Source organism: Zalophus californianus, chromosome 3 (genome assembly GCF_009762305.2).
Source record: "Zalophus californianus isolate mZalCal1 chromosome 3, mZalCal1.pri.v2, whole genome shotgun sequence".
Classification (NCBI taxonomy): Eukaryota; Metazoa; Chordata; class Mammalia; order Carnivora; family Otariidae; genus Zalophus; species Zalophus californianus.
This window is the reverse complement of record NC_045597.1, coordinates 134322428-134336261: the sequence shown is the minus strand read 5'-3', so window position 1 is coordinate 134336261 and position 13834 is coordinate 134322428. Positions and strand designations below refer to the sequence as shown.

The following is a 13834-nucleotide window of genomic DNA, read 5'->3' as shown; positions in this document are numbered from 1 at the left end:
GTCATAATAAGGAATTAAGGACTTCATGTGATGTCACAGGAATGGTCTCCTTCAATTCACGAACACTGAGCATCAAGGGAAATTTTCTGATCCCTAGAGCTAAGACAGTCCTCCCCTAGGTGCCATTTATTTCTATAATAGCACCCCCCACAACATGTCACGGCCTTATTTTTTATTATTTATTTTTAATAGTTGACTATCTCCCACAAGAATGTGAACTTCATAAAAGTAAGGACCTTGTCTATTTGCCAACTATTGTATCCACAGCTTCTAAAACAGTCCTGGCACTCAATAAACCATTGTTGAATGAATGGAACCTAATGCTTTCATAGGTATTTTAATTCATTTTAAAATTTAATACCTCATCATTATCATTTTATATAACGTATACCATGGATGCCATACCGGACTGCATATCAGAATCATGTGGTACATGAATTTCAAAAATTACTGGTTCCTTTGACCCGCTCCAGACCTATAGAGTTGTCAATATCCCAAAGGTCATGCAGGAGGGCTCATCTGGAAGCTACATTTACTCCCACAAAACAAATGTTATCACCTGTGTTTTCCTTTAAGAAGGAAGATGACCGTAGCTTAGACTGTAGATTCATTTCTGTATCTTTATTTTCAATATACTTTGAAGATACTCTATTTTCAGTATTCCTTAAAGAAGCTGTATTTTCAATATTTTTTGAAGAGACTTCCTTCCTAAATGTTAAAGTAAATAGTGAAAAAATACTTTCCTAGGTCACAGTTCTGTTTAAAGCTTCATATGCATTCACACACACACTTAATATAAACACAGAATATATCAACAATAAACTGAATAGCTAAAATGTAGTATCTTTTTTGTGGAAAAGCATTAAAAATAATTTTTACTGATGATTAAAATTCTACTTCTACTTGGCATTTGTCATTGTGTAATGACCCTTAAAATCTTTTCAGCGTTCTTTAACATAGAGCATATAAGCAATCAATTATATGAATGTCTTCGCCACATCATTGTAATATGTTGGAATAAAACTAGGAATACTAGCCTTGAGGTTTTTTCTAGATTTATAGACTAATTCTCACCATTGCTAAATGCTACACTTACAGAGAGAGTCCAAGACGAATATCAAACCTTGGTCATAACATAAAGTAGCCTGCTTTTTCATTAAGTAGCTGAAATAAAAATGGGTTAATTTTCTCTTTTAGCCTTTAAGCCCTGAAACTTCATGTCAATAATAATGCATTAAGACAGAGGATTCATGTGTGGTGCACTCTGTTTACAAAGACAGGTACTCATGCTGGTGGAAAAATAATCCCAAGTCTCTTTTCTGTGGTCTTAAGATTCTTTTAAAAAAATGTCTCCTTTACAAATTAAAAAAATTCAACTTCTGCTTTGCATTTCAAGATATAAAAAGATGTGAAGTATTTTCTTTCCCCAGTTATGTTGGCTCTTTTTCCCACTGACATATGAATCTAGAACATGAGTATGGTTAAGTCAGTGATCTTGAATAGTGATTTAGCAAACAGGCTGAACAGCTTGTTATATTCTTAATATTATGGGAGGGAACAGAATCTCACTTCCTCAGTATATGCTCCTAAAGCAAAACCCCTCTCTGGTAATGAAAAATTCAAAGTTGATTTACATTTGTTCTGCCTCTGCCCTCCTTGATTTTCTAATTATGAAAAAAAAAAAAAAAGGATCCAAGATGAAACTCTATATCTAAAAAGTTGAGAAGTCAGCTAAGTATTTAATTTCTAGTGAGATTCTTGTTATGTCAAAGCTTGCCACAAGTGATTACTAGAATTTATATGCTCTACTATCTAATCTAAATAAAAGAACTTTGCTGTCTTCCCCCCACAACGAATTAGTGTTTTGCTGAATCTAAGATACCATGTATTTACTATAAGGTACACTGTTATTTAAGAAAGAAAAAGCACTGCCGAATTTAAGTGTAAGATGCCATCAATTGTAAGAGAATATGTGTGCTTTAGGATCTATGAAGTATGGTACTTACATATTCACTAATTATATCCCTAAGAGAGGGAATTTATCTGGTATAGTTCTGGGTATTTAAATAATTGGAAATGTCTCTAATAACCTTAATGACACAACATGGAGGAAGCCAATGCCCAATATTAAATGGGATATTACTATTTGGAAGCAGTGAACATACCATCAAAATACAGATGAGACTTGACAAAATCATCATTTTAACAGTAAAATATGAATTCCTTTTCTGCTCACTTTCTGTAGTCTTTCTCATACATAGTTTCAAAGAATCAAAGTCCCAAAGTCCAACCTCCTCTTCAACTATAATCTTTTGATTTCCATTTGAGAAAATGACATTATTTACGGTAATGCCTCTAACCATTTAAGAAAAATAGGTAACTAGTATACTCTAAAAGATTTGTTTTCTTTAATTCAAATAGTTACAGTTGAGGAAAGATTCAAATTTTTACTTTATGTAATATCCTTTGGAAATGGAAGATATTTAATTTAGTTTCTACTTAGTCAGAGAGTCAGTCAAGTTAGATATCCTACTGAAACAAATTTATGTTAGAGCTTAGATAACCTAGATTTTAGGGCTGTTCCTAAAAATCTATTAAGAGCTTTAGGCATATTTATGAAGTGGCCCCAAATTTCTATTGGAATAATTTTTTCAGTAAGTTTAGATTTTAAACTTTGTTTTAAAAACCATTTAAATTTGTCAAACATAGGCTTAAAACTGAAATTGATTAAAACTTACTTTTCTGAGAATGTCCTAGCTACATTTAGAGAGACTTGTGTTGGTAAGGTACAAAGTTTGCTTGCCAATCTTGGTCTACGTCCAAAGAGGCATTTACTTAAGGTATAAAAATAGAAATAAAAAAAATAACTTGTCATTCATTTTAGAAGAGATAGAACATATGATTATGGAAAACCTATAGATACAATTTTTTCAATTGAACGCTGTGGATTTACTTCAGCCATTCTCCTCAACATCTTTAAGTATGCTTGAAAGCTTGACCCCAAACCCAAGAGATCAAAGGTCCAAGAGCTATAAAACTTCATCTAGCATTAAAGATATATTGTACTTTTATTGCTGAAAATTGTTAATTAAGTGCAATTTGTTGGGTAGACAAAATCTTTCACACATGGGATCCATGGGGAAAAGAGGTAATAATAAATATGGGCTTTGCATGCCCCAAAATTTGAAACTCTTTGTTTCTAAGTCCATACACTTCTTATGCCTCAGACTAAAGAAGCAATCAGAAGATTAAGGCAAATGCACTCCCACTGCTTCACCTGACAAAGGAGGAAGTGGAGTTGGTGTGGGGGGGAGGGGCGGCAGAGGAGGAGGTGCTGTTAGCAGGGAGGTAGAGAGTAGAATGAAAGCTATACTGAGAAAATTCATCAACTTTCCAGGTCACACTGCTCCTCCAGCAAAGGTCCTCTGATTTTCTATTTTCTTACTTGATCTTTTTTTTTTCTAGGACTGGCCCTGTTTACCTTGAACTCTGGGTAAGGTTCAAGGTGACAAAGTCACACACCTGTGAAGCTTATTGGCTACACTAACAATTCCTCCTCCTCCCTCACTCCAAACAACCATCAAACCAAACCCAAACTCTTCTCTGTAAGTGAACTGAAGGGAACATGATCTTTTTGTCCTTGCAAAAATTAGTTTGATAAGCAGATGCAATTATTAATGAGATCAAGAGAACAAGTAATCACTCTGCTTTTCTATTTTGGCCCAGGCTGCATTTGATTTATCCCTGGGGTTTAACTCAGGATGTGGTTTAACCTTTGCTTCAGTTCCAACACTGCTTATTACAATCTATGAACATCAGTATTCACAGACACAATAATTTATTTTCATTAATGACCTATTATTATTATTGAAAGTTATATCATACTTCCTTCAAAGACTACAAAAATTTTCTTACATTTTTAAAATTTAAATGTTTCAAACCATGTAATTGGATATAGATACATATTTACATATAGCTTGATATACTTAATGTGGCATTTATTTTTCTGATTAGCTATAACAATCTGAAATAAATATAGATTCTGTCTTTGATCTGTTATACATTCTTTCTCTTTAATATAAAAGTATGTATTTAATATATAATTTACAACAAAGGCCCAGGTGGACTCTAATTTTAATTTTTAGCTTTGATAGTATGAAAATTAAAATATATGTTGCACGAGGTGAAAAATTTCCCAGCCAATTTTATTCAGAATAAACCAAAATAATATCAGCTTGGCACCATTCTACCAATCTGCCAATAATTGATCACTATGAATGTGTTTTATGATCAACTTTCAAAGTGTAATTTTTCATGGAATTAATAATATAATTTTTTTCTCAGGAGGTAGGAGATGATCATATCAGGAAAGGTTTTGATGAATTATCAGAATCGGTGCCTTGAACAAAGCAGGTACTTAATATTTAGCTACTATACTGAAACTGGACCATGATTCTTTTTAACACTAGTCCCTTCAACTAATTGGGGTGATCAGTTTCCCTTATTTAGTAATGATTCATCTCATAGTAAATCTTTAATTTTAAAGTAAATATTCATTTAAAGGGATATTCTGAAAGACATGGGCAAGTATCAAAAGGAAATAGGAATGAACAATGAAAGTTATATAAGTAAAATACAGACTACTTGGTATTTAAGCATTTAAAAAGTAGAAATGACTATTATCTATACCTCTAAATTTTTATCAAAATTCATTTTTCATTTTAAATGTTCTTTTATCTAAGTAACAATTGTTTGACTGAAGCAAAAGCTCAAGTGCTAATCCATGCATTTCTGGCCTTTCAAATTTAATTGGGTGACAAATGACTGCATTATCTAGTTCTAATTGCTTAAAAGTCATGTGATAGATCAGCTGCACAACCAGAGACATCTTCTTACTCTGACATTGCTTCATTTGGTTCAATCATCACTTTTTCTGAAAGAGAAGAAAAAAAACCAATTCAGTATTTTTCTGTAGTGATACTCCTAACAGAAATTCCTGATTGGCAAATACACTTCAGCATTTTTTGAATGACAAGCAATCTAATAAAGGATTTAACTGCTAAGACTTCAACCACATTCAATCACTCAAGCAGACTTCTTAATATTTAGGACAAAATGGTGATGAAACATAGTCTTTTTAAGTAATGAATCATTTACCCTTTGGGTCAAACACTAGCAATCTGCCATTCTGTTTATATTTTGGTACCTAAAATAGAAGCAAAAATAAAAACTAGCATTATCATTTTAGTTTGAGGTATTTGAAATAATTTATAAATAGCCTTTATATAAACATTTCTATTATCTAGGCTAAAATATAATTTTATACTAAAGCCAATTATTCAGAAACTATGTAAACTGGTGGTAAAAGAGATCTATATAGCATCCTAAAAATAATTTATATAGTCTTATCTTTACAGCACCTGTCTTATCTAGGTAATTCTTGCAAAAAACAAAATATTGACTTCCTAAGTCTTTAAACACTGTATAAATTTAGACTATAAATAAAACAATGCAGAACTCTGTCATAAGGATATCAAATATTTTGGCTTTTTTATTTAGTAGTGTCACTGCCATCCTAACTGAAAAACCTCATTCTTTTGTATTATGAAATTGGGTTAAAAAAAAAGTCTAGAGAAAGTAGCCCTTCCCTTCTCCCCATTTCACCTTGGAGCTTATGTAAAAAGAGCTATAGGAATAATTTTGCATGTGAGAAAAGTGAGGTATTAAATAAGCCTCTAATTCTCTGCTTCTGTTTCGGTTTTACATAACTTGGACTCTAGATCCAGATCCAAATACAATCAACAGCAGGTTAAGGACTCCCCTTTCCTACTGAGCTGACACTAGAAATCATAAATTCAGCTTGGCTCATCCTTCCAAAGCCATGTTTCTCCCCTACTTTAACAAAATAAAACAACATTAAACCACATTCCAGTTCATCTGTGCCATCTGTGTTATGAAAAACAGCATAGTTAAGCCAGAACAAGAAATTTTTCCATGGTATTTCAAGATAAGAGATATTTTAAATAAAGTATTTTTATTTCAATAAATACATTTAGAAATTAACCTTTGATTTTTATCCAAAGATACATTTTAAAATACAATTCTTACCTTATAAGTTTCCCTATGTATTTATTAATACTTACAAATTACAATGTTTTCTTTGTGAATGTTTACCTTTTTTAGGTTACCCTAAACAGATTTTCCTGTAAGTTAGCTCTTCACATATTTGGGCAAATTTAATTTTTTAATTGTTAAGACAAAAATCAACTTTTAACGGTTTTTAAGTATGAGAGAGGCCACACTTAAATTTTCATAAATAACAATTCACTTGCCCTCTCCTTCCCCAACACTTGCTATCCCCACATCCCAAGCAAGACTTCAAAAATTAGTAGTAGAAGTACATACTAGGGATTGCTGGAATACAAAATTCAAGGCCAAAACTATGGACAATAAAAGAGAAGCTTCTATTTTGTATTACGTTTTTCTCTTTTAAAATCTGTCTCCCTTGTACTGATTTGTACTCTGGAATAAAGCACTGGTACATAAACTTTTGTCCCAGGCTTTGTTTTCTGGGAAATCCTGATCAAGCCAGACATTATATATGTTATTAATCTGATTATCCCTCTGAGAAATTCAGAGAAAGCTGAAGTCCATCAAAAAAGCAAGGCATCTTTTCGGGAAAAACAGTTACAGAAGACCAGGGGTGCCTGGATGGCTCAGTCAGTGAAGCGTCTATTTTGGCTCAGGTCATGATTTCAGGGTCGCCTGAGGTGGAGCCCAGTGGTGTCCAGCTCAGCACTCAGCACAGTCTGCTTAATATTCTCTCCCTCTCCCTCTCCCTCTGCTCTGCCCCCACCCCGCCCCCCAGCTCACATGAGCGCTCTTTCCCTCTAAATAAATACATAAATAAAATCTTAAAAAAAAAAAGTTGCAGAAGACCAGACTCTAGGATAAATGCCCTACTTCTCTAGGGCAGTAGAGCTCAAAGGCTGAAACAATGCAATAATGAACCAAATAGGGCCCTAACAAAAGAAATCCAAGATGACCTGTCCTGAGAGGTACTTTCCACAGATTTCCACAGCCTGTATGTCTGAGTAGACATCCTCTTTATATTTATATTCTCTCCTTTCTAGCTCTAGGATCTTTATGAATTGCTACATTCTACCTTTTACCTGGATGAAAGGTAGATGGATGAAACATCAGGGCATATAATTCTCCCATTTTCACCTGGTAAAAGAAAAACCTAGGATGGGCAGATCCCAGCCCTTGATGGAAACCCAGGCTGTGCTAGGTCTGGATTTATCATTATCTAGGAAATGTCCATTTAATCTCCTTTCATAAAATTGAATTCTTTGGGGGAGGGGGAGTACAGGGTGATACTCAAGAGTTAGGGCTCTTTAGAGAAAGAGACTGGATTCATGGCCCAGTTCTACCATTTCCCAAGTAAGCTTCAGTAGGTTACTTAACTTCTTTAGGTTTCAGTTCCTCCATCTGTAAAACAGGAATCCCAATAGTGCCAACTTCATTGGATCAGTGTAAGAATTAAATAGGATGATCTGGTAAAGTGTTTCGCATAGCACCTGGCACACAGGAGGGATGCTGTAGAAACAATGTGATGTTTTATATAAAGGAAAAACTGGGAAGATGTCCTATAGGGCTGGTTAAGATTGCTTAGGGAGCCAAAAAGGTTTTACTGTGATTGAGACAAGCAGACTAGCTCTGAAGACTTTTAATTAATTAAAAAATCACATAAGCTCCAAAGTAATGATACTTGCTTAAAAAGATCATTGACACCAGGGAAAAAACAGAGTAATTGAGAACACAGGTAGAATAAAAGCAGTGACTGATAAGCTGAGCAGAATGAGGTCCAGCCCGTCGTATAAGTAATATGTATTTTTCAAATAACTATCAGTATGCAAAAATATCTCTGAAAGGAAATGCTTTCAGAAAAGAAACATAATAATGGTTGACTCAGTGGGAAAAAGGGATGGCTGCAGGACTGGGGTGGGAGGGAGTTTTTTACTTTATGTCCATTTGCATCTCTTGAAGTTTGAACAAAATAAATGTATTATCTATTAAAAAAAACCATTTAAAATTTGCAACACTATTTTTATCTCTCTGTTTATCCATCTCTTACAGGTATGTAAGCTGTATATTGGCCTTGTGCTACTTTAATTCTCTTCCACCCAGTGGTCGCTATTCAAATTGGGGTCATGGTATCCAGAAAGAATGGTATAGAGATGCACACCTTGTATATTCATTACTATTGCATATGGTTAATGTTAACATCACAACATTCATTTAATCAGCCTTTGAGTCTCTACCAAGTATACCCTCTGGATTTTGAACATGGGCAGACTCTTCTGATATATTTCAACAGTCCCAGTGGTAATGGGAAAAACACAGTTATGATAGTTTCTGATTTCCATGTCTATTTCATGTCCCGATATTCAATGTCTATTTACAACAAATATTTGATGAGCACCTACGATGTACCTTAGCACAGATATGTTTGTGATAAGCTCTGGGGATACAAGAGAAGCTCAGAATTTTATAGGGGAAACAAGTATCAACTTCCCATATACAGGACAGACCAAGCTTCAAAGTACTGTACTAAATGCTTCCCTCTAATATAATTTTCCATACTGCCCAAACAGGGCCAATCAAATCCCTTCTTTTGACCTCATGGACTAGGGATACCCAAGGGGAGTCAGCAGGCAGTGAAGACAGAATTGGAAAGACAAAGGAAGTGAGAATCTAGTCAACAGAGCTGTCACTGAACAACTTTCCAGTTCCAGAATCCAGTTCTGAGGACTGTCCTCCACGTTTGCTACATTCCTTCAGGTATGATTTCTATAAGTATCCCTAGAATATGATATTATTTTGCCTGCTATGGGAAGCAAGAATCAGGCTTCACGATGAAGGTGACATTTATTTAGCCAAGTAGGCAGTCAACAGAAGGGGAAGAACAGCAGTGTCTTAGAAAATGGCAATGATGGAGTTGGATATATATGTGGCAGCAAACTTGAAAAGTCATTAATTACCATGTGCAAAGGATGTGGGGTTTTAACCAGCAGTCAATGGAAAGCAAACCAAGGCTCTGAAGAACAATCATATGATTAGATCTATCTTAGAAAAGAAATGCTGTGGAGGGTAAACCTAAGAGAGAATGGGAGGTGGGGAAACCAGTTACAAGGCCATTATAATAGTCCAGGGCAGGGGCTGAAAAATGAAAGCCCATGAGCCAAATATGACTCACTGCCTACTATTTGACAGAAAGAGCACAAGCAGGGGGAGTGGCAGGCAGAGGGAGAGGGAGAAGCAGGCCCCCCGCTGAGCAGGGAGCCAGAGGTGGGGCTCCATTCCAGGATTGTGGGATCATGACCTGAGGCCGAAGGCAGATGCTTAACCAACTGGGCCACCCCTCGTTGCCTCCTTTTATAAATGAAATTTTATTGGAACACCAACATGCTTGTTTGTTTGTACATTATCAATGGCAGTTTTCAGGCTACAGTGGCAGAGTTAAATGGTTACCACAAAGACTGTATGACCTACAAAGCCTAAAATATATATTATCTGGCCCTTTACAGAAAAAAATTGCCAAACCCTAGTCCAGGGAAAAAAGATGATGTACAAAGCCTTGAAGGTACACTTGGAACCAAACAAGAGGTAAAGCTGAGGATCGCTAGACACAGAAGTGAGGGAGAAGTTGATGGTTCTAGTGTGTAAGACTAGGATGAGGGGGCCGGGGGGAACATTCTTGGGGGGTGGATAATGAGTTTGGGGGAAATTCTGAGTTGGAGATTTCTGTAGGTCATCTGAAATTAAGTGGTGCTCAATTCTATCAAAGAGAGTTTGAACTCAAGAGCAAAGATCATGTGTGGGATGGCCACAATGGATGGATGGATGGATGGATGGATGGATGGATGGATGGATGGATGGCATGGCCCATGTAGAATAAGACAAGGCCCAGGAGAGAATCCTGGGAAATACCAACATTAAGAAGCAGGTGGAGTAAAAGAATCAGTCCAGGAAACACCCGTAAGCAATATGTAGACAGATAACTACAGGGTGGTGGAATGATTGTATCACCAGCATAGAAGTTTCTGGAGAGCACAAACTTGTTCTTATTCATGAGTGTGGGTCTCATACCATTTTAAAGGCACTCAGATATTGACTGAATGAATAAAACCACTGGAATGATATAAGTAACTTAATTGGCTTAGAATACTCTTAAAATTAAAAAGAAAGGCCCATAGAATTGGGAGGGATGATTCTGAGAAAAGAGTTGGGGACAAGCAGATATAAATTTATTTTTATTAAGAAAAATATACTGAATGACTAATATAGAAAGATGGGTAGTATTCATCAGAAGATAAATGTATCTCATTAAATATATAAACTGTATATGACAAAGTGATTTATAAAGGCATAATTATGTGATTATATGTGTTTGAAAATATTCTGTTTATTTTGTAAATTAAGATGTACTTTGGAGGTCAGGGTAGGGGTCATTATGGGTTAATTTTTTTTTGAAGATTTTATTTATTTATTTGAGAGAGAGAGCACAAGCGGGGGTGGGGGTTGTGTGCAGAAGGGCAGAGGGAGAGGGAGAAGCAGACTCCCCTCTGAGCAGGGAGCCCAAAGTGGGGCTCGATCCAGGACCCTGGGATCGTGACCTAGGCCAAAGGCAGATGTTTAACGGACTGAGCCACCCAGGTGCCCCAATTATGGGCTCATTTCTAAAAGAAAGGGCTTAGTTCTTGACTTCTTAGCTATATTAGTCTGTACTCTTGATTTTAAGTTACAGAAACCATATTCAAGTTAGCTTAGGCAAAAGAAGAAAGGGTTGGCTCAAAGAATCAAGAGTTAAATAGCCAAGCTGTGTGCAGTCAGAACAGTGGATATAGCTGTGTTCAAGGAGGGGCATGGGGGTTTCCCTTGTTCATCTCAGCTTCTCCCTCCAGGTGGGCCTCATTCTTCTCTCTCATTGCAGACAGATTTTATACACATGGTACAAAACATGAGTTTTGTGTGATATAGTCGTAGCCTTTTGGAAAAATTGACTCTCTCAAACAAAATCCCCAAAAGCCCAATTAGTTCAGCTAGGTTTTTTTGGCTACAAAGAACAGAAAAACTCAAGTACCACATGAACTGGTGCTCAATAAATATTTGTTAAATAGGAAGAAAGCAAGAAAGAAAAAGAAAAGTATTAAACTGGATCTTTGCTATCCAATATGGTAGCCACTAGACATATGTGGCTGTTCAACACCTGCTCTGTGATTGGTTCAATTTAAGATATGCACACCAGATTTTAAGGACTTAGTACTAAAAAAAGAACATAACACATATCATCCCCTTACTCCTCTAGGTAAATGTTCACTAACCAGCAGCCGATAGGGCCAAATAGGTTTTATTTGGATTCTTTCGGTTTCAAAAAACTTTCATAAAATGAGTTACCAGCATTCAAAATTCAGATTTCACAAAATTCTCATTTTAGGCTTCTCTTGTAATACTGGAAGATATATACATGTTCCTCCATCCCATTTGTGCAATTTATCCTTTTGTACTATTCGTTTTTATAAGCCACCTAGAATTCTACTAGGCAAAGAATGAATTAAGAAATAGCTAGCTACATGCTCAGGCCCTGCAACTGTGATGAGGAGACAGAGCTGATTAAGCACCATCCTCCACCCTAGGGGAGCCTAGTGTGGACACAAAAGGATTCAGGGGCAATCTTCATTGCATAGTCTCAAATGTGTATAAAAATGGTTTCAATGATTATCTATCATTTACATTCATATTTAAAAGTGACGACATATAAATTTTATATATTTCCTTTACAGTATAATGTAGAGCTAGGAGCCCAGACTCCAGAGTCAGATTGTCTACGTTCAAATTTCAGCAAATTGTTGTGAACTCGAGCCAGTTCTTTAACCTCTCTATGATTCGCTTTCCTCAGCTGTAAAATGAGGACAAAAATACTACCTACCTCATAGAGTTATTGGGAAGATTGATATAAATAGCTATAACAAATAATAGCACCTATCTCCTACTACAATTATAATTACTACAACCCCTCCTCCTCCTATTACATTATTACCTACCACCTAGCAAGGACGGTGCTGAAGGTGAACTCTAAGAGAGCCAGTTCTAAGTGCACACTTGAGACTGGACAGAGCAAATAAGGGGGAGAAAACACTGAGCATTTAGCTCAATCGGTGGCAGTGAGGGGTAGGGATAGGAAGCTCTGGAATTCTGGAATAGTGCAGTGGAATCCCTACAAAGGTGTGGGAATTCCCCTCTGGAAAAAACTTTGTTTTCCTGAGATTGATTGATTAAATAAAAAAATAAATGTGGATTTGGGGGTCATTCCATTTGGTTTTTAAGGAGAATGAAACAAATCAAAAGACATTTTCAGTGTCTTTTTCAGGTTTATTTTTTAAAAGCCACTTCCAGGAGTTTCTTGGGGTAAGAACAAATTGGCCCAACTCACCAATGCCCTCTGGGAAGTCAAACGATAAGTTTATAATTATGCCCTGTGTTAATTTAAGTGCCACAGCGGCCCAATGCAGAGTAGTAGGAGTAATCAAAGGCCACACATCTTGATTTTGGAAATCTCAAGTCAATTTCGTCACCTCTCAGAAGGCTGAAGACCGGATCTTAGAAGTGATCCACTGTTAGCCCCTCATTTTACACAAGATGAAAACACGGCCCGGGGAGATTCAACGATTTTTCCAAATTCCACAAGAATTTTTTTTTGGCCGAGCAAGTTATGTCCGGTAAGTAATGGCATCCTAAGTTCAATCAGTGAATGCTGGCTCCTACTGGTCATTAAGCTGTTCTCCCAAAAAAGTAAGAAAAAAAAGACAAAAGAAAAAAATGTTTTTTAAAAAAGGAGGGGAGTGGGGGTCAAGGATGGAGCGAAGTAGCTGGAAGCAACAAGGCTATGTTCACTGGTTTGGGGGATGGTGAGCAGTTTGCGCATGCGAATCGGCAGGTCAGGGAATGGTGGTCAGAACTGCCTAGTTATCACTCACACCCATGTAGACACAAATACTATATCCCTTCCTGAGTGCCTGACTACAGCCAAAGGAGGAAGCCAAGTCCGTGGTGCACGAGCAGCTGCGCGGAGCTTACCTTCTCGCGCGCCGTCTCGGCAGCCGTGAAGCTCCGGAGCCGGCACCTGGAGGGGGGAGAGAAGTTTGCGTGTTCAGGCGCGGGGCCGGGGGGCGTCGGAAGCCAGGGCCGGGTCTGTCCGCACGCGAGGGTGGGGAGAGGGCGACCCGCAGTCGCCGCAGTGCCTCTTACCCGCTCGTGGTCCTCTCACACCGCCGGTCCGCAGGGCAGACACCACAGGCCAGCCCAGCTCGCGGTTCGCGCCGAGTTCGGAGCGAGGAACCGGAGACGCAGCGTCGCCATGGAGATGAGACCGCGGGCTGCTGGAGCCCGGGAAGCAGCAGAGGGCAGAGACGGAAGGAGCGCTCGGGCGGGGACTGGGCTAGCTCGGAGAGCGGCTGAGGGGCGGGGAGGAGGCGGGACGCGCCCAGGTAGCTCCGGAGGGCGCGAGACGTGAGAGGCCGGGCGGGACGAGCCTCCGGCTGGCCTGCTAGGCAAGCCTGGGGAGGCGGTGCAGGGCCCGGACCGGGCAGTGGGGGCGGGGCGGGGCGAGCCTGGGGCGGGGCTGAGGGGCAGGGCGGGGGCGGGACGGGGGCGGAGCAAGCTCGGGGAATCACGGAGGGGACCGGGCGAGAAACCCGGGTTCGGGAGAGCCCAGACGCTCCGCCGCGCCGCGCTTTGGGTGTATAAAATCTCGGACACACGTCCGCACTTG

At 38.2% G+C, this 13834-nt stretch overlaps 1 protein-coding gene across 5 annotated transcripts in view; it reads right to left on the bottom strand.

The window, feature by feature from the left end:
* Positions 1-13400, bottom strand: part of ERICH2 (glutamate rich 2) — a 31639-nt gene extending 18239 nt beyond the window's left edge. The window contains exons 1-7 of one of the 5 annotated variants that reach the window (XM_035726713.1): positions 13312-13396; positions 13141-13186; positions 7467-7599; positions 5158-5206; positions 4897-4933; positions 2739-2834; positions 560-708 (exon numbers count right to left, since the gene is read on the bottom strand). In XM_035726713.1, coding sequence (XP_035582606.1) covers positions 560-708; positions 2739-2834; positions 4897-4925 — 274 coding nt within the window. In that variant the 5' untranslated portion in view covers positions 4926-4933; positions 5158-5206; positions 7467-7599; positions 13141-13186; positions 13312-13396. Of the gene's footprint in view, positions 1-559; positions 709-2738; positions 2835-4896; positions 4934-5157; positions 5207-7466; positions 7600-13140; positions 13187-13311 lie in introns of those variants that run through there. The other 4 variants (XM_035726714.1, XM_035726715.1, XM_035726716.1 and 1 more) reach the window with 4 other exon arrangements.
* Positions 13401-13834: the final 434 nt, after the last annotated feature.